At 52.5% G+C, this 25,930-nt stretch overlaps 4 protein-coding genes across 7 annotated transcripts; all 4 read right to left on the bottom strand.

Annotated features, from left to right (window-relative positions):
• Positions 1–2,444, bottom strand: EMC4 (ER membrane protein complex subunit 4). Of its 2 annotated transcripts, XM_039567764.1 has the most exons (5): positions 2,336–2,444; positions 2,164–2,263; positions 1,602–1,755; positions 184–344; positions 1–80 (listed from the first exon to the last, which is right to left on the bottom strand). In XM_039567764.1, exons 1-5 carry the CDS (start codon positions 2,407–2,409, stop codon positions 45–47), a joined length of 525 nt encoding a protein of 174 aa, XP_039423698.1. In that variant the 5' UTR covers positions 2,410–2,444; the 3' UTR covers positions 1–44. The 2 variants fall into 2 exon arrangements, with proteins under 2 accessions (XP_039423698.1, XP_039423699.1); XM_039567765.1 differs by lacking the exon at positions 2,164–2,263 and having other exon boundaries at positions 2,336–2,395.
• Positions 2,445–3,513: 1,069 nt separating this feature from the next.
• EXOSC5 (exosome component 5) lies at positions 3,514–5,705 on the bottom strand. Of its 2 annotated transcripts, none has more exons than XM_039567799.1 (6): positions 5,555–5,705; positions 5,026–5,139; positions 4,179–4,300; positions 3,943–4,083; positions 3,786–3,840; positions 3,514–3,694 (listed from the first exon to the last, which is right to left on the bottom strand). In XM_039567799.1, exons 1-6 carry the CDS (start codon positions 5,679–5,681, stop codon positions 3,633–3,635), a joined length of 621 nt encoding a protein of 206 aa, XP_039423733.1. In that variant the 5' UTR covers positions 5,682–5,705; the 3' UTR covers positions 3,514–3,632. The 2 variants fall into 2 exon arrangements, with proteins under 2 accessions (XP_039423733.1, XP_039423732.1); XM_039567798.1 differs by having other exon boundaries at positions 3,529–3,694; positions 3,786–3,875; positions 5,555–5,702.
• A 1,628-nt stretch (positions 5,706–7,333) lies between these two features.
• LOC120411546 lies at positions 7,334–8,814 on the bottom strand. The gene is made up of 2 exons (XM_039567594.1): positions 8,639–8,814; positions 7,334–8,483 (listed from the first exon to the last, which is right to left on the bottom strand). The coding sequence occupies exon 2, from the start codon at positions 8,378–8,380 to the stop codon at positions 7,334–7,336; it is 1,047 nt and encodes a 348-aa protein (XP_039423528.1). The 5' UTR covers positions 8,381–8,483; positions 8,639–8,814.
• Positions 8,815–10,514: 1,700 nt separating this feature from the next.
• Positions 10,515–25,908, bottom strand: RAD17 (RAD17 checkpoint clamp loader component). 2 transcript variants are annotated; one of them, XM_010409837.2, is made up of 16 exons: positions 25,578–25,908; positions 23,166–23,447; positions 22,401–22,484; positions 21,554–21,710; positions 20,941–21,077; positions 19,774–19,826; positions 19,555–19,680; positions 19,400–19,469; positions 18,687–18,798; positions 16,486–16,680; positions 15,955–16,040; positions 15,502–15,648; positions 14,929–15,075; positions 14,036–14,156; positions 13,137–13,194; positions 10,515–11,681 (listed from the first exon to the last, which is right to left on the bottom strand). In XM_010409837.2, the coding sequence occupies exons 1-16, from the start codon at positions 25,608–25,610 to the stop codon at positions 11,468–11,470; spliced, it is 2,022 nt and encodes a 673-aa protein (XP_010408139.1). In that variant the 5' UTR covers positions 25,611–25,908; the 3' UTR covers positions 10,515–11,467. The 2 variants fall into 2 exon arrangements, with proteins under 2 accessions (XP_010408139.1, XP_019147691.1); XM_019292146.1 differs by lacking the exons at positions 22,401–22,484; positions 23,166–23,447; positions 25,578–25,908 and having other exon boundaries at positions 20,941–21,090; positions 21,554–21,571.
• Between the last annotated feature and the right edge of the window lie 22 nt (positions 25,909–25,930).

The following is a 25,930-nucleotide window of genomic DNA, read 5'->3' as shown; positions in this document are numbered from 1 at the left end:
TCACCATCCTGCCATCGCCTTTATTGGTGGGTGGGCGCAGGGGGTCACAAGATCAGGCCCCCCCCAGTGAATTCCATTCGCTGCCGAGAGAGAGGAGAGAGGAAGGGGGTGAGTGGGGGGACGCTGGTGTCCGACCCCAGGAGCCCTGGCTCTGTGGGGTGTCCCCAGGACCCCCGGGCTCACCTGCGGGGGGGTGACGAAGGCCAGCCAGTCGGAAGGGCGGGTGGGCAGCAGCCCCATGGCCTGGCACTTGTAGAGGGCCAGTGCCAGCCCCAGCCCATTGCCCACCAGGAACACGAGGCCCTGCAGTGCCCGCCGGCTGGAGCTCTCCAGGGCTTTCAGTGCTGGAGGGGACAGAGGTGATTGGGGTGCCTGTCAGCGACTCCCAGGCTGCTGACCTGGCACAGGGGGCACCAGGGCTCATGGGGGGTGGGCAGCATCATGGAGGGAGTGCTGGGCAGAGGAGAATGATGCAGAGGGGACTGTTGGGCTGTGGGAGACATCTGGCAGCTGATGGGGCTACAGGAGACGGGGGGGGCTGTGGGGACACCCAGGGGGCTGGGGGTGGCTGTGGGGACAGCTGAGGGACTGTGGGGCTGTGTGGAGTCTCGGGGGGGCTGTGGGACACTCGGGGGGCTGTGGGACACCTGGGGGGGCTGTGGGACACTCGGGGGGCTGTGGGACACCCTGGGGGGCTGTGGGACACCTTGGGGGGCTGTGGGACACTCAGGGGGCTGTGGGACACCTGGGGGGCTGTGGGACACCTGGGGGGGCTGTGGGACACTCGGGGGCCTGTGGGACACCTGGGGGGCTGTGGGACACTCAGGGGGCTGTGGGACACCTGGGGGCCTGTGGGACACCTGGGGGGGCTGTGGGACACTCAGGGGGCTGTGGGACACCTCGGGGGGCTGTGGGACACCTGGGGGGCTGTGGGACACCCCGGGGGCTGTGGGACACTCGGGGGGCTGTGGGACACTCAGGGGGCTGTGGGACACCTGGGGGGCCGTGGGACACCTCGGGGGCTGTGGGAAACCTGGGGGGGCTGTGGGACACTCGGGGGCTGTGGGACACCTGGGGGGCTGTGGGACACTCAGGGGGCTGTGGACACCTGGGGGGCTGTGGGACACTCGGGGGCTGTGGGACACTCAGGGGGCTGTGGGACACCTGGGGGGGCTGTGGGACACTCAGGGGGCTGTGGGACACTCGGGGGGCTGTGGGACACCTGGGGGGCTGTGGGACACTCGGGGGGCTGTGGGACACCTGCGGGGGCTGTGGGACACTCAGGGGGCTGTGGGACACCTGGGGGGGCTGTGGGACACTCAGGGGGCTGTGGGACACCTGGGGGGCTGTGGGACACCTGGAGGGGCTGTGGGACACTCAGGGGGCGGTGGGACACTCGGGGGGCTGTGGGACACTCAGGGGGCTGTGGGACACTCAGGGGGCGGTGGGACACCTCGGGGGCTGTGGGACACCTGGGGGGGCTGTGGGACACCTGGGGGGCTGTGGGACACCTCGGGGGGCTGTGGGACACCCCGGGGGCTGTGGGACACCCCGGGGGCTGTGGGGCTCCGTGGCCGTCCCCGCGCGGGGGCTGCACTCACTGGCAGACAGGGACATGAGGGCCTGCAGCGGGCGCCAGCCCATCATGCAGACCATCATGGCCGGGAAGATGGAGATGGTGTTGCCGGCCATGTACATGATGAACAGGTTCATCGGGATCTGCTTCAGCGGCGCCAGAGCCACGTCCCAGCAGCGCTGCAACGACAGGGGCCAGGGCGGGCATGGGCCAGGACTCGGCACTGGGCAGACCCAGCGCGGGGAGCCCCTCAGGCGGGGCCGGGGAGGGACCCGGGGCAAGGACCGCCCCCACGGGGAGCCGGGACCGACAGGGACCGCCGCCCACGGGGGCCTGAGGCACGGACCGTCCCTCCACAGCTGTCCGCGGTGTCGGGCACATCTGGGACAGGGACCGCCCCCACGGGGACCCGGGATCGGAGGGACCGGGGCCGGAGCCATCCCCAGGGCGGGACGGAGTGTGGGGAACCCGGGCCAGGGACCACCCCCGTGGGCAGTGACCGCCCCTGCAGAGGTGTCCGGGCCGTGACGGGGCCGGGACAGAGCCCACCCCGCGCGGAGCGCCGAGCGTCCCCCGCTCCCTCCCACCTTCTCCATGAGGATCTTGTCGCTCTCGTGGACGCCGCCCTCCCCCAGCTGCCGGTCAGCAAACCCGAGTGGGCCGCGGCCCTCGGCGGCTCCGCGGGGCCTGGGGACAGCGGGGCGGTGAGCGGGAGCTCCCGGTGTCCCGGCGCTTCCCCCCCGAGCCCCCGGGCCTCACCGTCCCCCCGGCGCCGCCCCCAGGTCCAGCGACCACTTGAACCGGCGGCTCCGGAGCGCCGCCGCCGCCGCCATGGCCGCGCCGCGTCACGTGGGCAGGCACGTGCGCGGTCACGTGGGGGGCAGGAGCGGATCCTCCTCACCCCCCACACGCAGTTCTCCCCTTCTTTCGTGTTCCCCCTCCCCAAACTTCTACCGCGGCTTCTTTTGAGTTACCGAAGATTTTTCTGTAGTGGGGGGCGGCACGGCTTCGCGTGGGTGGTTTTTTGTTTTGATTAGGTTTTTTGAACTATTTTCTCTCGGTAGGGGTTAGCACCCCGGTTACACCCCCATTCCGCATCTTCCCCCCCACCACCCCGTTCCACCCCCTTATTGTCCCCCACTGCCCCCGTTACTGCCCCCAGAGCCCCATGGAGCCCCGCTGTTCCGGCCCACATGCCCGCTGCTGCCCGCTGCAGCCCGCCTGCCATCGCACTCGCTATTGCCCCACACACACCCCCAGTGCCCCCGGTACTGCCCCGCACCCACCGCGGCAACCACCGCGCATGCGCCCCGCCCCGCGCCCCGCCCCAAACACGTGACCCTTCCCAATACCGCCTTCCTATTGGTGGCGGCGCTACAAGCCCCGCCCAGGAGGGCACGGCCGTGCGTCGGCCGGCCGCGCCACCATGCCCGGGAGGTCAAAGCGCGCCAACAAGCGCCATTGTACCGGCTGCGCCGCCATGTTGGGTGTACCCGCACACGCGCGGCGGGAGCGCGGCACCCCAGGAGCCGCCATGGTGGGTGTACCAGCACGTGCCTGTACCCCAGGAGCCGCCATGGTGGGTGTACCAGCACGTGCCTGTACCCCAGGAGCCGCCATGGTGGGTGTACCAGCACGTGCCTGTACCCCAGGAGCCGCCATGGTGGGTGTACCAGCACGTGCCTGTACCCCCGAAGCTGCCATGGTGGGTGTACCAGCACGTGCCTGTACCCCGGCAGCCGCCATGGTGGGTGTACCAGCACGTGCCTGGTACCCCCGAAGCCGCCATGGTGGGTGTCCCACCAGGACACAAGTCCCAAGGTGCGTCCGTGTGCCCCCCACTCCGGGGGTCTTGGGAGGCAGGGGGTACCAGGACACAGATGCCCAGTGCTGTCCTGTGTGTGCCCCACTCAGGAGCCCCTGTCAGCACTGGAAGGACTCAAGAGGCAGAGTGGAGGGAAAAAGGGTCCTTTACTCAGTGGTGGGGGTCCAGGCCAGTCCAGCTGCCTGCAGGGTATCCCCAGGTCAGAACTTGGAGTAGCGGCGGCGCACAGAGTCACGGTAGAACTGGAAGATGGTGTCGGCGGCGCGCTGGGCTGCAGCCAGGCACTGCTGCATCTGCGCAGGACCAGGGGTAAAGCCGTGGGTGTGAGGGTCTCCCTGCGAGGGAATTTCACACCCCAAAACCCCCCCGCAGGGCATCCCTCACCTCCTCCACGGAGCAGCTGCCCTTGGTGTTGGCCATCAGCACCTTCCTCTCGCTGCTGGCAATGGCAAAGGTGAGGATGGCACGGGCCTCCTGTGGGGACAGGGGTCAGGAGGGCTCGGGGGGCATGCACAGAGCTGGGCATCCCCCCAGGGCTCACCTGCTCCTGTCGGGCTGTGGGGTCGAGCAGGATGGTGCCGTCGAGCTGCAGGGCGCAGGTGACACCACAGAAGAGGGTGGCGAGGGGCAGCCCTGCGTCCAGCAGTGCCATGCAGGCGGCGTTCAGGCAGCAGGACAGCAGCTGGGGGTGTGTCAAGGGACCCCGCAGCACCAACAGCTCCGAGGCCCCCTTCCCACAGACCACCCCTCTGAGCCGCCCCGCAGACAAAAGGATACAGAGCCGGCGTCGCTGAGCACCTGCAGCACCAGGGTGATGGCGGTGCGGGGGTGCAGCACCCCTAGAACCACGGCCTCGCACGTCTGGCGCAGCAGCTGCTCCCGGCTGCGCTCCATCACGCCTGCACAACAAGGAGGGTGTCACAGTCCCCCCAGGAATCCCCTGTGGTGCTCAAGCTTTGTGCACTTCCCAGCCTCAAAAAAGGAGATTTAATCCCTGAAACGGAGCGGCCAACGAGCTCTCAGCAGTGTCCAGGCGTTGGAAAGACACATTCCCGACGGATGGAACTGCCTTGTTAAGGGTTAGGGCTGGGCGGGCATCAATGGTCTCGGCCTGGGGGAGGTTAACAAAGCCCGGCGAGAAGCATTTCCCTGCTAGGGGACACGGGCAGGGCAGAATTCATGGGCCCCAAGGACGTTTGGCAGAACTGCCAGGAGAAGGGAGAAACTGCTGAAGAGAGCTCAGCAGCTGTGCTGGAATCAGCTGCGGGGGGAACGGGGGATTCCGGCAGGGGCAGCTCCTGGCACGCGACCCGAGGAACCCCCGGCCCAAAGCAGAGGAAGACTGAGCGTGGCACTAATTAGCGTGAGAGAGGGAGGGAACCATTGCCCAACAGAGCGTAGAACAGTAATTAATGAGAGAACGATGTAACTTGTAGCAAATGAACACAAGTGCCTCTGTTTGCTAAAGTGTGTAAATCGTGAAGGGGTTTGGTTGTGCTGCATTTGTGAATTTGCCACCCAGCAAAATGTAACTAAAGAACAGTAAATAAACCAAATACCTCGACTGTGGCGCTCTGGGGAAAAGAACCTGTTTTGGGACAGGGACAGGACAGTGGGTTCCCACCTGGCAGCCCCACCTTGGGGCGCAGCAGCACCTCCAGCGCCGCCCGGTCCGGCAGCTCCTTGCTGATCTTGGCCTCCGCGGGGCCGTAGAGCCCGGCCAGCACCGAGGTGTCACCTGGGGACGCAGAGAGGAGAGGTCACGGTGGGGAGGAGGCACTCGGGAACGGGAGCCCCCGGCATCCTGCAGGAAGGGCTGCGAACGAGAGCCCCGGCAAGGGCAGCCCGGAAAGCAGAGAAGGGGAGGCCTGGGACGGGCAGCCCCACAGACCCAGCCCGAAGGGCTGAGAAGGAATGAGGAGCCCCGGGAAGGGGAGCCGGGGCGGCCTGGGAAGAAGAGTCCCGGAAAGGGAAGGCTGGGGACAGCAGCCCCAGTAAGGAAAGAGGGGGAGCCCCAGGGAACGGAGCCCCACAGATCCTACGGGAAGGGACGGGAAGGGACGGGATAGGAGCGGGAGCCCCACACACCCTGCAGGAAGGGGTCGGATGGGAAGGAATGGGAAGGAGACCCCGGGGAGCGGAGCCCCACACACCCTGCAGGAAGGCGGCCGAGCCGTCGGGCCGCGAGAGGAGCCCCAGCTCGCAGGAGAAAGGCCGCAAGCGGCACTGCCCGCCCGCCGCCGCCTCCAGCGCCACCGCCGCCAGCGCCACCGCCGCCATCGCCGCCGCTCCCCCCGCCGCTTCCGCCTCCGGGGCGCAACGCAGCCAATCAGCGCCGGCCGTCGCGACCGCGCGCGCCCCTCGCGACACGGGGCGGGCCCGGGCAGCGGGAGGGGACGGCGGGGACACAGCGGGGACACAGCCCGGGACACAGCGGGGACACAGCCCGGGAACAGCGGGGACACAGCGGGGACACAGCCCGGGACACAGCGGGGACACAGCCCGGGAACAGCGGGGACACAGCGGGGACACAGCCCGGGACACAGCGGGGACACAGCCCGGGACACAGCCCGGGACACAGCCTGGGACACAGCCCGGGCACAGCGGGGGCACAGCGGGGACACAGCCCGGGACACAGCCCGGGAACAGCAGGGACACAGCCCGGGACACAGCGGGGACACAGCGGGGACACAGCCCGGGACACAGCGGGGACACATCCCGGGACACAGCCCGGGCACAGCGGGGACACAGCGGGGACACAGCCCGGGACACAGCCCGGGCACAGCGGGGGTAATGCTCGGCCAGGGCGGGGTCGGGGCAGTGCGGGGCCGCCCGCCCGCCGCCGGCCTGGAGCGGGGGGCGCGGAGCCGGGCGGCCGCTCCGCCGTCGTGAGGAAGCCTTGAGGAAGGCCTGAGGAGTTCCGGCTCGCACAGGGCTGGGCAGGCGTTGGGCCGGTCGGAGCTGACAGCCGTCCGAGCGCGGGCACTGCGGCAGGCACCCGCGGGGCTGGCGGAGCGGGCAGAGCTTCCTGCTGCTGCATTCTCCATCGGCTTGAAAAATCTCTCAGGGATCTGTTCTGTGATCCCACAGATGGACCACGGCCAAAGGAGGGTCCTGCCGGCTCCGCCGGGGCTGTGGGACGCGGGCCAGGGAGACTCCGAGGGGCTGCAGGGCAGGGCTGGCCGGGCACGGCCCCGGGGTGCGCCCACGGACACGGAAATTGGCCCGTGGCACTGTTACCCTTCTCTTTCACGTGTCTGCACACGGGACCCGGATCTGGCCAGCACATGCCATGAATGAGAGGCTTCCCGGGACATGGATCTACCCCACCGGTGCTGTCTCCGGGGGCCTGGCGTGGGGCTGAAGGGCAGTGCCAACCTCCCAGCACCTCCCTCTTCTCCTGCAGCTGCTCCTCTGTAACCCCTTGAGCCATCAGGGAAAAAGCCCCACCAAGCCCCAGGTCCCTCCCAACCTGAGCTTTCTCCCTTTGCCAGCCTGTGCCTGCCCTTTTCCCTGTCTCAGTCCACATCCCACCATGTGAGAACTGCCCAGGGCACCCTTAAACCCCACGCCTCAGCACAGACTGCCTCTGTGGGAGTGAGCTGGGGACATCTTTGGCCCTTTTGAGTTTTCCTGCCCTTCCAGGGACTCCCGTACAATTCCCAGGTCCCTGCTTGGAGAATACTGATGATCTCCCATCACAGAAATTGAGAGATGTCAACAATGGGTTGACTGAAGGGATCAGAAAGGGGATGGGAAGCTCAGCTGGCAAAACATGATACAAGAATCTTTCTCGGCACGAGCCCTTTGGAGTCACTTCCACGCAGCTTCACGCAGGATCTCCCAGGGCTGTAGGGGCTTGGCCAACGCTCGGCACGACGGAAAGTCCTCCAGAAGAAGCGGGCGGGAGACTGTGTCAAGGAAATAGCCTTTTATCTCGTCTTTGGTTTCCTCCTCCTGAACCTCAAAGGGCGCCGGTATCTGTAGGCCCTCCTCCTCTGAGAGCGCCGGGTGGGCCGGGGCCGGAGGCTCCTGCGCGGGCGGGGCTCCGAGGGCCCTGGGGCCGGCGCGGCCGCCTGCGGCACGGCCCGGGGCTGGGGCTGCTCCGCAGGAGCGGGCGCGGCCGGGGAGCGGCCGGGACCCCGGGGGCGGGCGGGTTCTGGGGCGCTGGGCGGGTCCCCCCCGCCGGGCCCTGCGGGGCCGGGGCCGGGAGCCCGGCTGGGGCTGGGGCCGCGGGTCCCGCCCGGCGGGGCCGAGAGGCCGGCGCTGGCCACGGGGCTCTCCTCCTGCTCCTGCCGGGCAGCCGGGGAGCGCCGCAGCGTCCAGGCGTTCCTGCAGCGGTGCATGGTGACGTGGATGAGGCCGTGCACCAGCGGTGCTGTGTATTCCCCGAGGTAGCTCCGCAGCATGTGGGTCAGGGCTTCCCTGTCCGGGCCGCAGATGCACAGGGTGGACAGGGCGATGCTCTCCACCGGCCTGGCCTCCCACCACTGCGGGCCGTAGATGGCGTCCAGGCTCTGCCGCAGCCAGGGCCGCACGGGCTCCAGGAGCTGCTCCTGTCCGTGCAGCAGCTCTTCCCACTCGTCGGCCGGGAAGCCTCCCGCGGCCTCCGGGCCCGCGCACGCCGCCTCAGCCGGGGCCGAGGGCCCGGGGCGGGTGTGGACCAGGCGGAACAGAGCTCTCCGTGCCCAGCCGGCGGGCCCCGGCGGCACTCCGGGCGGGCTGAGGATGCACTGCAGGAAGTCGTTCTGCCCCAGCACGGAGAAGCGGGCGCTGAGCAGGGGGCTGGCGCAGAGCGGGCACGTCGGGCTGGTGGCCGTGTGCCGCAGGAGGCAGCCCAGGCAGAAGCGGTGGCCGCAGGGCACCGCGTCGGTGTCGCTCTGCACGCTGTGGCACACGGGGCAGTTCCACTCCGTCTGCGTGGCCTTGCCCGCGGTCTGCGGCGCTGCAGGGAGAGGCAAGGACAGGATGCTCCCCATTGCTGGCGCTGGAGGTGGTGCTGGGCCGACAGCTGCACTTGGGGATGTTGAAGGTCTTTTCCAGCCTTGATGATTCCGTAGCGCCTCCAAAGTGTGGCACGTGCTGCAGGATGGAGAGAGGCCTTGGCCACTGGCTGTCCTGGGGCATGGACGGGAGGAAGAAATGCCCAGGCCCCTCGAGGACACCATCCCTGCTCCCCAAGCCCCCCTGCCCACCCCACAGATACCCTGTGAGGAACAGTTCCCCACAGAGCTCACCTGCAGTGCTGCAAGCGCCGCGGTGCCGGCTGCCCAGACCAGGCAGGGCTAGGGACATGCAGTGACGGCTCCAGGACCGGCAGGGAATTCCCAGTGGCAGCCCCCAGCCCACGACACAGCTGCAGGAGATGCCTGGCTTGATGGTCCGGGCCTCGCAGCCTTGGCAGCAGTCCAGGCTCGAGCCATGCTGGCCCTGCCAGTGCCCAGATACAATCAGTGAGGGATGTGACATCACAACACATCCCCCAGTAATGTCACAGTCAGTCACTTGGTTTGTCACCCTCCACCAGCAGGTGACATTGCAGCAGGACTTTGGCTCCCACAGGCATCGGGGGAGAAGGAAAATACAGCTTCTTGTGTTCAACTTCTGCATTTCCATGGTGCTCTCAGCCACCTGCATCCATGTCTGTGGGTCTTGTCCCTAAGCATGGCTGAGGTCCCCTGTGAGGGAGGGCCTGGTGGGGACCGCCAGCCCCAAGCCCACCCCCAGTAGCAGCTACACACGGAGACAGGGCTGAGTGGTTCCAGCAGGGCCATGGGGCTCCCCAAAGGCACCCAGAGCTGACCACACTCAGAAAGCACATGCACCCTGCCTTCTGGGGATACTCCTAAATCACAAAATCCCAGAATTAACTAGGTTGGAAAAGACCTTTGAGATCATCAAGTCCAAGCTATGACCAACTGAACCATGGCACTGAGCGCCACGTTCAGGATTTTTGTAACGACGTCCAGGGATGGTGACTCCACCACCTCCCTGGGCAGCGCACTATCACTCTTTCAGGGAAGAATTTTGTCCTGATGTCTAACCTAACTTCCCCTGGCACAGCTTAAGGCTGTGTCCTCTCGTTCTGTCAGTTGTTGCCTGGGAGAAGAGACCAACCCCCACCTGACTACAACCACCTTTCAGGGAGTTGTAGAGAGTGGTAAGGTCACCTGTGAGTCTTCTTCAGGCTAAACAACCCCAGCTGCCTCAGTGGTTCCTCACAGGGCTTGTGTTCCAAGCCCTTCACTAGCCTTGTTGCCCTCCTTTGGACATGTTCAAGCATCTCAATGTCCTTCCTGAACGGAAGGGCCCAGAACTGGACACAGTAATCGAGGTATGGCCTCACCAGTGCCAAGTACAGGGGAGCAATGACTTCCCTGGTCCTGCTGGCCACAATATTCCTGATACAGGCCAGGATGCTGTTGGCCTTCTTGGCACACTGCTGGCTCATGTTTAGTCGGCTGTCGACCCCAGGTCCCTGTCACCCCTATCTGAAGGCCAGTTCTCTTCCTTCCCCACCTTGTTGTAACTGGGACAGTGCCGAGGGAGCCGAAATGGGGGGGCTACAGCAGTGACACTCGTGCTTGCACCTGCCTGTGCTGCCAGCCCCGACTGCACCTGATGGGTGTTAACTGGGCACTGGCTTTAATGGGGCAGCACTAGCACTGCGAGACATTCTGGCTTCAAACAGAATAGTGGGGGTTTTGTGTGCATGCCCAGGTGGTGTTTTCATGTGACAGAGGTTTTGCACAACAGCTCTGCACTCTGTAGCTCACAGTGCCAGGTGGGATTTGCCAGGTGAGTATTGAATTCTGCCCTAACAAGGAAAAGGCCAACACAGCAGCTGCTACTAGCTGGTGCTACTGTAAAGAAAGCTGAAAGATACAACAAAGGAGAGTGGAGGTGTGCTTGCAAGATAAAAATCAGTATTTTGTGCCTCATTGTTGTGCTGGAGGCACCCCAGGAACAGCCCATCCAAAGCACCCTGGAGAGGAGGAAAAGGGTTAATGGTCATCAACAGCCAAAGACATTGTGATTTGCTGTAATGAGTATAGCTGCAACAGAATTTTAGACTTAGGGGAGAAATTTCCCCCTTCAAAATTAAGCAATAGCTGTAGATGAAAAGACTACACCTGTCCCTTGGGAGGGGACAGATCCAGACTCTTTAATAGCATTGCTCCAAGGTCAGGGGGGATAAACACGTGTTTTCTCTCACTAAACCGGCTGTAAGCAATACAGAAATGCAAACGTGCATCACACAAAGCTGTTTTGGTTTGACTTGTCTTCCTCACTGTTGGGGTACTACTAACCACAGCACTCCATCATGTGCCAGTTACCAAACACAAGATCAGTGTTTTCCCCAGCACAACTGCAATTCAAGGAAAAAACTGCACATGACACATTTAACATCCTACAAAGTACAACCTATGCTTAATTGCTGCCTTTTCCCCTCTGAAAGTTATGCAAATATCTTTCCAAGAGGAATACAAAATAATTCTGGCACAACATTTTTTCCACTTATAAGGACATGAAAATCTTATTTATGTCTTCTGTAAGGCACAGTACAAAACAGTATTAATACAGTTTATGTATAATATGGGACATCAGACTTCTTAGGTGTAAATTTCAGCCTCTTCTTTCAAGAAGGACCAAACTTCCAAACAGCAGTTTTTCTGAAAGTGTGAATTTGAATAAACTCTTCAAATGCTGACAACTTAATCTACTGCAAAGTAGATTAAAATGTGTAAAAATAACTTAAGACTGACACTGCTAATCTGTAGTCTCTTTCAAACTGATTTCAGTCATTTATTTCTCTCTTGTCATCGCCCTCAGGCAGTGTCATGGCTCAGAAGGGGCAGGAAATAGCTTGTACCTTAGCACTCAGCTCAGGCTGACCCTGCAGAGGGAGGAGGATGCCGAGAGCTGTCTCAATGCTCACACTAGACTCGGCTCCTAGCTCTCCTGCACGGCTTGGGCAGCACTGCTGGGCAGACCATGCTTTTCAGCAAAAGGCCTTTGCAGCACACGAATCCACTCAGGTACAGCACTGGCTGTGTCCTGGTCTCTCAGTCACTGTCATATTCCTCGATTTTCAATTCCTCTTCCTCCAGGATGGCCTGAGCCGCGATGGGCTGGGGCTGGCTGCCAGGCAGGTCACTCCCGCTGGACTGGGTGGAGGGCAGCGGGAGCCCCTCGGGATCGCCGTCGGCACCGTCCCCGTCGCAGCAGAACAGCTCCGGCACCCCAGGGTCTTTGTCACCCAGAGCTTCCAGCTTCAGCCTGCAAAAGCACCAGTGCAGCACGGCGTGACCACGAGCCCACGGCTGCACTCCCGCAGCCAGCGCTGCAAACAGAGCCTCATTCCCTCTGGCACAGGCACCTCGGGACTGCTCAGTAACACAGATCACTCCCTATCAGGATTCCTGAAGGAAGCAAATTCCTACATTTCTCTGCACTGCGGTCCCAGCACACTGAACAGATGGAAAAGGATGATGGTGTTTTCAGCAGGAAGTTACCCCTCAGAACAGACGTTCAGTAACACCCCATCAACTTATTAATGCAGATACAAAATGTCAGTATTCACAGGTACGCTGCAGGGAAACTTAAAAAAAAGGAAGTTACTAATTTGAGAAGCTCCACACCTTGTGGCTCAGACCAGGGGGATTACAAAGAAATATACTCTCCTTCCTCCCTGATCAGCAACCAAAATGGCTTAATACAACAGCTGGGGAACAGGATGGCTCTTGGAAATACAGCCTGGAAATTCACAGTTACACTCAGCAGCAACACCAGGGACGAGTAGGAGATGCTCTGTCAGATGCATCAACAAACTCTGTCCTGGTCAGGAGATGAAAGTCTGTCTCACTGCAGCTGTGAACATGATTCTTTTCTAGAAACAGAGCAATTAAAAAGCTTTTTAAATTCCAGAGGTATCACAGCTATAGAAGTGTAACTGAGGCTCTGCTGGGGTAAATGAAGTCTCTGATTCACAACAGAGCACCTCATGCCATGTCACCCCTGAGCCTGCACACGCAGCCTCTCAGGAGGGCACTGCAGTCTCACAGGACAGAAAACCTGGGTTTTCAGTATTCAGTAGCTACAGCCTGACTACAACCCATGCATGCTGAACAAAGGTTTATCCTAAGCAGCCTCACAGGCAAAACTTCTACAAAATAAAACCAGTGCAGCTATCTAATTTTAGATTAAATAAGTCCTAAATGAACTTTTAAAAATACTTTGTCTTTCTACAGGGATACAGCTTCTTCAAAGGAAGTAAGAACAATTCCCCACTGCACTTTCTTTCTTACCTTCTAATACTCAGGTGAACACAGAATGTCCTATCAAACTTCCAGATTGTTTTGTCTCATATTAAACAACAGGCAAAAGGCACTAATCTCTTTGCATCAATTCACTTCTATTCTCACAGAGATGTCTTTAATAGTAAAGAAAATGTTTTATTCAGATCATGTGCTAGAGAAACAGATGTCTAGGACAGAGCTAATATTTGATACAATGGAAAAGAAAGCTAAACAAGGATTAAAAGCAAGACCTGAGTAGAAACACTGCTACAATATTGTAATGATAAACAGATTTGAACTGGAAAACCGGGAAAATTATCATGCTGAGGGAATGTCACATCACAGAGATATGTGATGAAAGGGTTATCTTCTCCTTCATATATGACATATATATAAAGTCTTACTTTATTTAAGTCCAGACAGAAGTTCAGCTTACCTCCCAAAATGTCTTTTCAGTGGCAGCCTCCCCACGTCTTGGATAAAAGCAATCTGAGCTAGGAACAAAGAACCACCAGTATCGTATTAGGCAGATCATTGTGAACAGACAGTTGAACATACTGGCAAATAAACAATGACCTCAGTCGAGTATTCCTGTATATATTTGAAATATTTTAGATACCAAAACACTGCGCATGTAACTTTTTTCCCCCAAACTGTTACAGTTTACTACAACATATTTACAGATGGCCTACACACAAAATCCCAGATTCCTGACATTCATCCTGTGTATTTACCATGTAGAGCTATTATTCCACAGCCTACAAAATTTACCTGATGTCAAGGCCTTAGTTAAGAGATGATGCTTTTTATTAGAGACAATTAACAACAGCATAAGTGACCCAGCTATCTAAATACCAATTTTTGCATTATGTAACACACAAAGTAAATTTTTCTGCATGAACTGTTTGCTAATGTATTATCTCAGAAGATTTAACTTTTTTTTCATGCACTGCAGACATGAATTTTGCTTCTTTTATTTGTGAAAGGCTTTTTGAGGTGTTCTAAGTCTGTTGATGTTACAGGAAAGGTATCAGTAAGCAATGAAGATCTAGTCAATATTGCTTATTAGGTTTCCAAAACCCTTCTCATCAAATCCTCTGGCAAATATAATAAAAGCCCTAAGCCTAGAAAGCAACTTAATCACTGCAGTTGGACCAACCTACCAGGGCAGCTTTAATTTTGGGCATCTTTGGGCATCACCTACATAACATTTACCATGGGAATTGATCACACTGAGGCAAAAGCACAAACAGTACTGACCTTCTGGCTTATGAAATTTGTCAGTATGTTGCAACTGTCAAAAGAGTCCAAGATCAAGAGTTACACCCATCTTACCTTGGTTTCTCATCGGGTTTGTTAACATAGCAAGGTAAGGCAGCAGCTCTGTCTGAAGGCACTCAGGTGGTAAACAGAAGCTTGAAAACAGAGATTTTGCAGCAAGGCAATTTTCCTGATACTGTAAGAGTTGGGGGGGAACACAAGTAAAAAACCTGGTAAACCATTATTAATGCAGATGCTCTGTACTGTAACACACAGACTTTCTTCCTGCCTGCTACAGGATGACTACACACAAGCTACTTGTGTAGGAGAAATGAGACCAAAAGGAAAGATAAGCAGTCAACATATACCAATCATAAAAATGGTAGAATCCTTCAACTCTGTCTTTTACTGGGCATTAAAAATATTTTTTAAAAATTATTCCTTGATTACTGAATTCCCAACCCATCCAGGCCAATGCTTTTTGCCAACATGTTAGTTCAAATGTAACAAAATGCCAAGACCTGCCGAACGAGCTATTTCTGATAAACACATAAACCACAACAGCAGAAATGTCTTACACTTATACAACTGTTCAGTGTGCTTCAAACTGCACCAAACTCACACAGGAAATCAATTCTAGAAATACTGAACAGTATTTCAATGCCAACTGTCTCTCTTAATTTAGGATTAAGACTCTCCCAGGAGCATGCCAGCTTGGACACAGGAATCAAGACTTTGTCAGAGGCCTCCAATTTATTTTTACATTAAAGGAGTGATGCAAACTGCTCTTCTAGCAAGTGCTTTTTAGAAGCAGATTACATCGAAATAGGATATTTGACAAGTTTAGCACTTGTGATCAAATTTCATCTATACTATACTCAATAGTCACACCTTAGGAAAAAAAACCCTAAAAACAAAACCAAACCAAACCAAAACCAAAAAAAAAAAAAAAAAAATCAAGATTTTACCTTTTTACTGATCAAAAACCACTGGGGTTTATGTAAGGGTCGGAACCCCATTCCCCCCTGCTGGTGGGCAAAGGCTCTGGATGTGTTGGAGTGGATGACCCCTCGGGTAGCCACAGAGGCACTGTAGTTCTCCATCACAAGCCGTGTCTAAGAGAGAAATTGGGCCTTGTGTGAGCTTGAGGCAGCTCATCTGCACTGAAACACACTCACTAACTGCAGTGGCACAACATGCACAGCATTTTAAAGTTTAGATTACTGCAGAACTTTTATTCAAAGCAGCTGAGCAAAAAAGAAACAGCTTGATTCCTTCTTAGCACAAACATATTCTACTCAAAATTCTTCATAGAGTGTCCTACAAACACTACAACCCACCATAATAAACACTGACAGAAGCTGGACAAAACGTTGGCTCTGCATCTCTTCTGCAACTGATGTACTTTAGCATTCATTAATAATTCGTGTCATTCACACCCTAAGTTTGCAGCAAACATTCAAAAATGCAGTAAAAAGTCAAGAGGCTCAATGTTAAAGTACTTAAAACCAAGTCTGTGCCTATTAAAAGACGACACTTACACTCCAGTTACTACAAAGGACATCAGCAGTGCTCAAATATTCACTGGCTCTCACCACATCATCTATATCAGAAAAAAAGTCCACGTAGTTCTGGTGAAGGTAGAGATTGAATATGCTTCCAGACTTATGTGATTTTTCCACAATACCCTGTTAGAAGAAGAAAAGTTCAGATTTTACAAGTGGATAAGGAGCAGGATCCTGTGTATAAAAAGCTGTGACATCTCGGTCAGGGAGCTGGAACACATGGTCTGTGCCGTGGTGCCCAGACACAACAAGGAGCTGGTTTGCCCCAGTGGTCCCTTCCAAATGAGTTATTCTGTAACTCAGACAGACTGAATGCACACCAACTGAGATCAGTAACAGAACCAATGTGACTGAGAATTTGCACCAATCACTTAGCAGTCTTGGTTTGTTTCAAACCCAGCTGAACTCATGGAGCCATTGCAGGAGTACCTCAGGCTGAATGAGCAAGGTGTCCCGATGGTGTTTGGACAGGTGACCAGGCAGCTGAGGGGACTCTGCTTCTGACACTGCTTCTCCTGCAAAAGATTGCAGTCTTTAGTCCTTATGTTCAGAAACGTTGTTGGCAACTGTCAGCCCCACCAGCAGCTAAATTATAGCATTTTCCATTCCCAGAAAGCTCTGGGACAGGCACAGGTACTTAATTATTATAGTAAATACTACACAGCCATCAGCACACAATTAGTTGCATTAAGTTTCATGTAACAAATCTAATCGAATTATTTTTGTATTCACTCCCCTCACTACTTCTCCTCAGTTGGTTTTGGAGCCAGTATTGTGAATTACTACCAAAATGTGCACAGCCAGTGGCACAAGGGACCCCGATTCAGCTGAGTTTATACGGTTGTTATTGACCAAACATCCCAGACAGAGGCCATCCAAAGCCTTACTTTAGCAACTCCAGCCATTAGCAGCTGACATGCTTTGCCCACTGAAGGGGAGAACAAGTCAAAGTTTTCTTACTTTTGCAATAAATTATTTTCCCCAGAGCATGGAAAAGAAAGATGGATGCATCTTTGCCACCAATAGCTTGTATCTCTTGGTCTTCTGAGGTATCATGTCTACTTTTCTTTTGTACTTTGGATACTCCTGCTTCCTCACATTTTATTGTGGAGCTCTTCTTCTTCTTTGACCAAAATTCTTTCTCCAATGACCAGTCTATCAATAAAATAAAAAATAAATTCAAGAGAGAGTACATGATTCTGCAGAAGTTTTCTATTATGTTGGTACTGCTGAAGTTCTGTGTGAACAAACAGTAATTATGAAAGGAACAGAACAGGTTATATAAATGGGAGCACTATGAGAAAACTCATTTATTAGGAACACAACCCAGTCACCCAAATTAGCATCATTCATTATCTTCATTCCACTTCTGTCCTTTAAGCCACAGCTGAGGTACCAAGTACTTTTCTGAACAATAAACAGCTGTCTTTGAAAAAAGCATTCAGGCTTATCCCTTCCACTTTTGATACATTCCCCACTTGACCATGTTTAGAATTTCATGTTTATAAAGCACAAGTACAAATATATTTAAATTATATTTCAGTTACATCCTGTTTACGTATCAATTTGTCTTCTACTGGCATTATCTGTACAATAACCTCCCTGAAAGTGGCAAAGAAACCCTTTCATTTAGGTCATTCTTCCAACTGCCTACTATCTTTCACAAAGTTATGAGCCTCATGAAAAAAAACTTATTCTACTCTAAGTTAATAAACTTGGAAATCTTCACCCACAGTTTGATTTTGTGGCATTTGAATGTTCCTTATTGAGGTAAGAATTTATCCTTTAGGTATTTTTCTTTTCTCCCACAATTACCATGGATCTATTTTACCCATTAATAGTGTTACAAAGTGAATGTATCAATTGTGCTTACATAGATACACACATGAAGAAACAAACCTTACACACATAAAAACAAATGCTGCATGCTGCAACAAGGAGATTGGGTGTCTCCCACACCTGTTTAAGTATCACTGGCTACCAGTCACTCACCTCACTGAAATACCTGCACAACTAAAGGTGTTCTGTTCAAGCACCTTCTCAATGTTAGAGAAAATGTGAGAGGAGAATAATCAGTGTGACTTCAGTATATGATTCCAATAGTCCACACACAAGAAGCTCCAAAGTCATACATCTCTGTTCTCTCCCAAGTTCTAACTCTCATGGTTTTACATTTCTAAGGTAACTTATTAAAAATTACACAAACTAGTTATTTTAAGACTATTTTGATTGTCTCGGGGATGTGTCCAGCAGTGAGATACTGCATGCTTTCCTCAGATATCACCAATCTACTATTCATTCTTACTAATGGCATAATCATCCCACTGAGAGCAATCCTCTCGTTTTCTCATTAACACAGAACAATCCAAGCTTGGTATAGCTGAAAACATCATCAGAATATTTGGCCTTCAATGTCTGCAAGTTAAATGTAGAAACTTTATTCTCTGCTGTGTGTAATTTAACTAACATTGCCCAGCTAATTTCAATATACTCTAAAACTCAAAGTACAACACTCCCTCTTAAGAAATGGGCTCGAAACTACCTTTAATCTTGTATTCCATGAGCACATTTTCTGTTTGCAAAGCAAATGAGAAGGAAAAAATGTGTGCCAGAAACCGTATCATTGCTAGCTCTACCTCACAAAGCAGAAGACAATTGATGAGTCTGTTTCCTTAGTTCTAAGCTGAATGCAAATGATGTCACCATTTCACAGTCCTTAGAATGAACAACACAAGCCAGAGTACTCCTTTTACAAATGCAACTTGCATACATCATTTCCTTAACAATTACTGAGATGTAAAATGCTTGTAAAATGATCAGTTTAGGAAATGCAACAACCACGCAATGAAAAGTATCCCTTTCGAACTAAGGTTGCATCATTAAACCTTTGAGCAGCAAACAAATAGCAAAGACAGCAGGGAGAAAAGAGGGTATTTCACTAAATTACATCAGCATATGCATACATGTCATGGTTTAACCCCAGCCTGCAACAGCTGAGACCCACTCATGCCCCGACACAGCCTGTGTTTGTTCCTGCTCCACAGAAGCGTGTCAAGAATGTTTATGCAACTCACCCAGCTGTGCTGCAACTGTGAACAGAACATGTTTTCAGCAGAAATGGTCAAAATACCACTTCACTTAACAAAGCCACAGTTTTTTACCTTTCATAGAGGAAAACTGAAGGCTGTTTATTGCACTTCTTATGTCACCTGAACAACCTCTGCAAAGCAACTCCAGAGAAGTTCTATCAAGGGTGTAATTCTTCTCTCTGTTCTACAAGGAAAAACAGCACTCAAAACAATAGAAGAGCAGGAAAAGGAGTATTTGAACATGGCTATGACAATCCACCTGACACACACCATAAACAGACACTGTGTACCCACCATGTGCTCAAACTACGTCATACTGCAGACTTTAAAAAACTTAATCCATTTAAGCACACTGTCACAATTTATGTAACAATATTAAAGAGAAAAAATGCACATAACTCTTTGCCAGGTGTCACCCAATATGATACTTGCTTGTAATCAAAACAGTTCAGGAGTAATACAGGATTCAGGTTCATGACTTCTTCTGGCCTTGCTGGATACAAGAAAGATTATGTCTCTTCCTATTGTTTGTTTCATTTATATAGTTACTGTAATAAGCACAGTGATTTTCAGAAGTAACTTTGTAGACTGGGACCACAGGTCAAGTGAAACTAAGCTTGTTCCTTGCTTTTTGTTGCCCTGGTGAAAATGGTTTTTTTTGGGGAGATGTGGGGCTCTGCTATCAAAAATCAAATACAGTAACAAAAATAACATATTTCAGACATAAAAGTGTGCAGTCTTTTGGTCCTAGCACTGCACAGAAGTTATGAACTTTGACAACTTACCATACTGGCTTCGGCTGCAGCTATTCGATTAAGAACTTTCATCATATTTGTCTGTGCAACAGGCTTGAAACTGTCAAAGTTCATTAAAAAAAAATTACTTAGTTTCTAACCTCTCAATTATTCGAAGCACGCTTTAATGAGGTAAAAGATCTTACCTAATATTGAATATACACAGCTCCTCTACAATTTCCGTGGGGAATAGTGACCTCTGGCTGCTGTCTCCACTGAAGTTATCTGAGATTATGAAGACAAGGGGGCACCTACTTGTACGAACGAACCTCCTGAATTGCAGAACAACAAAATGTGATGAAAATCAAACTCCAGCTTACCGCAAGTGGCTAAAGCTGATAATTAACAGCTTATTTGCCACCGACCTGAGGATGTCATGTAGACTGCCAGGCTCTCGGTAGAATTGGTTAGGAATATCCTGTGCAAAACAAAGAGCTGCTGTCATTATATTCAGATGTAAATACTCTTCCACAGACTGACTGTCACAGCACACTGCATAGCCACGCATTTTTAATTCCTGGTTTGCTTGCTGTAAACTACATTTTAACACAGCTGACACTGGACACAGTCAGAGGAGCAGCAGGGGGAAACAAACCCACATTTGGCACAGTATGTCTCACTATGGAAAATGATCACCTAAAAAGAAATATTTTCTTTCTGTCTCAGTTTTCTAAGACACAGCCTTGGGTGTCACACTGCCTGTGAGCAAGGGTTTAACCCGGAGGACAAACACTCCAGGAAGCAGCTCTGCTGGGGAAGAGGGCAGGATACCCATGTGAGGTCTGACAGGACCCACTCAAGAAGGCGACTTTATAAAGACAAGTCACACGAGCCTCTGCTTCCTAAATTCTACAATGCATCACTTTACCCTGCTAGAATTTCTGCCTGTTTTGGTCTTAAAAGTTTACAGACAACCTGACTATCAATTTCTAAAGCTTCTCTTAGGTGAAGAATTGAAAAGTTCCGAAAGAAATTGCTATTGAAACACACTTGTACACAAGTACCAATAAAGCCTTGTCCTGCAGCTGCCCACAAGCCCTCAGTTCACACCTCTGCCCTAAACACCACCACCTGTTTAAGACCAGGAGTAAGTGCTAAATTTCAACTGTTTCTGCTTGTGGTCATTCTCATGTGTTTCCTACACTCTCCTGCATCATTAAACAACAGGAATAGTGGTGGTTTTTCCACTCTTTCTGTTTAAACATATATATATATGTATTTCTAGAAACTTTATCATCCAGGAACATGGGAATGACTTCTCAATATTGTTTGATCTACTTTTTGATACTGTTACATATTTCTGTGCTCAAACCAGACTCCCATTTCTGCCTGACTACTTGCTTCTGTGGCATAACTACAGGTAGGACGTGGCTCTAGACTGCTGCAGAGACCCAAAAAGTAATGAAGACCTCATCTGCAGTAAAACAGACAACTTAGGGAAACACCAACCCAGCATCTGAAGCTAGTTAGCATGTAAATATTACAACAAAAGGTACTGTTTTCAACATAACTTTTCACAAGTTTTCACTTACTTCAATAAGAATAAGCTTTTTATCATTTTCTGAGGACTCCCCAAGCATCTGAAGTTTGTTATACTTATTTGCTCTTAATAGAAAATCTTGAAAGAGAGCTGCTTGGGCCTGACTCGGAAACGTATGAAAATTTGAGTCTGAAAAAGAAAACTAATTAAAAATATGTATTCTATATTATACCAAGTAAAATATAAATACCCACATGAACTAATACCCACCCGTGCTATTTTCTGACAGCAGCAATGAACAAGCCCTTTGGCAAACATGTGACAAGCACAGCAGAATTTTTAAAGGGGTGTAATTCAATTGAGGACTCAGACAAAGACACTTACCTCTTTTCATTTATTTGGTTCAAATTATGTCCAGGCTATATAGAGCTCCCTATACTGATCTGGATCATCAATTATTTTGGACTGAACACTGTAATAAACCTAAATCCCTTTCCAGAAAAAAGCAACAGAAGGATTCTCATTAAACACTAAGGAATTGACTTACATGGATGTGGATCTGATTTCATACGTGACAGACAGAAAAGAAGCAAAAATACAAGATAGAAAACCCACTAAAGTAACTGGAAGGGAAAAAAAAAGATAAAAAACCCCAACATACTTACCATGGTCAAACATACTTCTCAAGTCTTCCTTTGTAAAGTCTAAAGAGAGTGGATTGGTCCATTCTTGCACCTGAAGGCCAAGATCTTTAGCTAGAATTCGCAGAGTTGCAGTTTTTCCACAGCCAGGAGGGCCAGTCAGCAGCAGGACAGAGCCACCCTGACACAGAGACACAAAACATAATCACAAATGTGATAAATAAAGGCTGACAGTTGGCTGAAGATGAATATTGGTTGAATTTCTCCTATAGTTTCTCTGGTAACGATCCTCTCTCCCAGAGAAACCCCAGTCATACATTTTGAGCTGTTAATTTACCTGCTGAGTACTCGGACAGAGAGAACGAGGCCAGGACTCTGAGAGCCTTGCTCTGTTCCTAATGCCTCTGGTACATAAACTGCATGTGACTGCCACACAGCAGACAGGGAACTGGAGAACCAGCTCTGGAAAACACTAGGCAAGGCTGGCAATTTGTGTCTAAGAATGCCTCTTACCAATAAAGATTAAAAACATCCTGTTACACCAGCGCAGTGCAACTGGAAATGTGTCACGAGACTTAAAAATTAACCTGGGAGAGATAAAATGCAGCTTCAAGTACATACTGAAGAGTTGTGATTTTTGACTGGATGCCAGAAAATAACATTTCTGAGGAAAGTCAGAATCCACCTCTTAGGAGCATAAGCCCAAAACAAATGTTACAAGCTCTAACCTATGTTCTTAAGAGTTTTTCTTACAATGCAGAAGATACACAATCACTGCCTCTCTAAGGTGAGGTTTTTCTCTGAACTTGAAATTACATCCAGCTCACTTGTATGGTTTGGTACCTCCAGCTGTTGATTTTAGCAACTTTACCTGCTTTGTCTGCCTCTGAAATATATGTGTTTTTAACCAGGTTTCAACTTCCTCAATCTTCTTTTTTTGCACAGCGAGGTCATTCTGAAACAAGGTTAAAATATGTGAAAGTTATAAATGAAACTCTTGGTTTCTACTAAAAATAGAGAATAGAATAAATGCTGACTAAAATATCAACGGACACGTTGGTATGTGTTCCAGTTACGTGTGTGCTCTGCAGAAGCAATGCCACAGGTAAGGATCATCATCTCAACCTGTTTCCTCAAACAATCAGTTTTCCATTCCTTGTAGTCAGGAAATAATGAGCTATTTATTATTCTTTAAGTAATAACACTACAATCTTGTCAGTGTCAGGATATTCCATAGCTATCGCTGAGGCTGGTCCTTTTGACTTTTATTACTCTAACACTGCAGAGGTTTTTGGAACTTCTGCAAATCCCACACAGCTGGGTTTTCCCAGTGCTTGGAATTATCAGATGTGTCTGGAATTCAGTAACAGGTTCAAAAGTTTGCAAGTGACAGGAAACAACATCTCCTCAGCAGCTTTTCCTCCTCAGGAAGCCTGTGGGAACATGTGTCTGCTACAGATCAAGAGCTCGCTGGAGTGTGCTTTGTGCACTGGCTGGCAGTGAATCCCTGACCCAGAACCCCTGTGCTTTACCCAAACAGGGTCTGGTGAGAGCCTGGCCCGTGCAGGTTAGGACAGGAGCGCAACGTGTCCCTATGATGTCACTGCTACACTGGCACTCGGAGGAGCTCTCACACCTGAGTTTCAGGTTTGTATCTCTCCACCCAGGGCAGCTCATCCTGGGCCCGGCTCCGGTTCTGCCTGGACGTGGCACGGGGCAGATCTACGGCACACGGCTTCGCTCGTTTCCGGGGAGGAGCTTTGGCTTTGCTGTTCTCTGGCACAGGGCTCAGGTCCTTCTGCTTCTGCCCACGGCCTCTGCCAGAGCTGCCTTTCAGCGGCTTCACAGGAACTGCACAAGGGGGAACACCTGTGCTTCCAAAGAAGTCATCAGATGGATGTTCCAGCCAATCCGTCACCTGAGGAAACACAAACGCTGTGGTAGCAATGCTGTGCTCTCCTCCCCTTAGCTGGGCACAGCTGCTTCTAGGAAATGGGAGATTTTTATGGAGTGTGCACTTCCCCATCCCTGGGAGAGTCCAAGGCCAGGCTGGACAGGGCTGGGAGAAACCTGGTCTAGTGGAAGCTGTCCCTGCCCATGGGAGGGGGTGGCACTGGATGGTTCTATGGGCCTTCCAACTACAACTGGTCTGGGATTCTGTGACTCTTCTGTATTAAAAAAACAGCTGCATCATTGTGCCAGGAGTATTTTGCAACAAACTGGCACATCAGAACAAGTTGAGAACTCCACAAACACACATCCAACCTAAAGAATTAAAAAAGAACGAAAAAGCAGCATCAGCTTACTCAGACCACTTTTACATCAAGGTCATATTCACACTGTCTCTGTGTAGTTTTCAGTATGTGGCACTTTTTCCCCCTTTTAAAAAAATATTTACAACGCAACCATTTGTGTTTAAAAGTTAGACACAGAGAACAGTTATTGAGGCAGCACAGTAAAATCAGGGAGTGTTTGCTGCAGTGGGCAGCTTGGGCTGAACCAGAGCCCATGCCAGTGATGAGGAACAGCGCTGCTAACAGCACCAGTGTTTAACTCTGGATTTGAGGAACACCCCCTGGGACAGGGCTGCAGCCTCGCCTGCCACTGCAACTTCTCAGAGGCCCAAATAACACCACAGGGGCCACATGGCAGCCCCTCGGTGCAGGGTTCACAGGCTGGATGCCAACACCCCTTGGTGGAAACGTGAGTGACAGAACAGACACAACATCCCCAAAAATGGCCGTGAAATCCTACAGCTTACACACCTCATAAACCAACACAGCACAGTGCTGACAGACAGGACACTGCCCGACAGCTGGCTGCAGCAGGAGGCTCTGCCTGGAATGGGCTCAAACAACTCCAGCAAGGCCCTGTTTGCAAAGCCCCGGGGGGGAATGCAGAAGGGGGGGTCACACAGTTTTTGGGGTGCATAGTGCTGAAACCAGCCTGACTCCTCCATCCCAAAGTTCAGTGTCCTGAGAGGGAGCTGAAGCTGTGGCAGAGCTGGAAAAACCCCCAAAGAAAGGAACAACTGAGTGACAGCACTGAGAACTTCTGCAGAGCTGCAGAGCTGGCACAGCCTGGGCACAGCTGACTGAGGGGGCAGCACCTCAGACTAGAAAAGCCCCGTCCCAAATGCTAACAGCAGCGTCTCCTGACATTTCCCTTCCTGGGGGGTGTGGGGATTCCGCCCTGGAGTGGGGACGATGTGATCTCAAGGTCACTGCTTGAGGCTCAGCCAAATGCCCACAGTCGGTGTGAGTAGCATCAATCTCTATTCAGTAATTGTTTCTGCTGGCTTTAATACAATTACTTCAAAATTCAGATTCACAGAATCATTAAGGCTGGAAAAGACCTCCAAGATCATTGAGGCCAGCCTTTGATTCCTATTTCCACTGCTCACATAATATTAATTATATTCATATTTCAACAATTGCTTCACAGTGAACTGTAGCAGTGCTTAGAGTCCCTGTTCTGCGTAGTGAATAATTCTGATTAAGATCTCTTTGTCTGATCATCATTAACTACATTTGCATGAATAGACCTGGTTTGGCGTCCTTAACCGTGCAGGACACAGCTGTGTAAGGCTCAGTTACAGGACGGGCTCAGTCGCGGAGCCGTGACCCACGGACCAGCGCTGGGGCTGGCCTCGGGTCCGGGTGCACCCGGGCTCCTCTCCGGGGAGGGTCTGGGGGCGGTTTGCAGGTTTGTGGGAGGTCTTGGGGTCCCTTCTGCACTTTGTGGCTCAACGGGATAAACTGATAAACTTTGTCAGAAGCTCCCACTGTGCCCGCGACGCCTCAGCATCCGGCAGAGAGCAGCGGCCGCTGCACCGTTCCTCTCACACAAGCTGGGTTTGGCTCAATTTGCATAGTTACCCGCAGAACCCCGTGAGAGGGCGGGGGGGTCCCTTCCACACGCAATGACACCAAACCAAATCTCTCCCTTAGCAAAAAAACGAACAACCCCCACTGGAAAAGGACAAACTGCCAATACAGAGCCCACGGAGGAACTGCCGGGCCGCCGAGTGCCCCTTCCCCGGACCCACCTCCGCCGGCCTTCCCGGGCTGCTGCCAGACATCCTCGCCCGGGGGGACCACTCCGCCGACGGCCCCGCTGCCCCCGCCGGGCCCCGGCGGAGATGCGATCCCGGGGCCTGGGACTCGGTGTGACTCGGTGCTCCGGGGGGAGGCAGAGCGCGGGGTAACACTCGGTGCGACTCGGTGCTCGGTGCCCGGCGGATCCCGGGGAGCTCTCACCGCTCCGGGCTCGGTGCCCGGCGGATCCCGCGGAGCTCTCACCGCTCCGGGCTCGGTGCCCGGCGGATCCCGCGGAGCTCTCACCGCTCCGGTCCCGGCCGGGCCGCGTCCCCTCACACGGCGACGAGGGGTCCTTCCCCTC

The sequence above is a fragment of the Corvus cornix genome, chromosome Z (assembly GCF_000738735.6).
Source record: "Corvus cornix cornix isolate S_Up_H32 chromosome Z, ASM73873v5, whole genome shotgun sequence".
Taxonomy (NCBI): domain Eukaryota; kingdom Metazoa; phylum Chordata; class Aves; order Passeriformes; family Corvidae; genus Corvus; species Corvus cornix.
The sequence above is the reverse complement of the archived record's forward strand: the minus strand, read 5'-3'. Positions and strand labels throughout refer to the sequence as shown.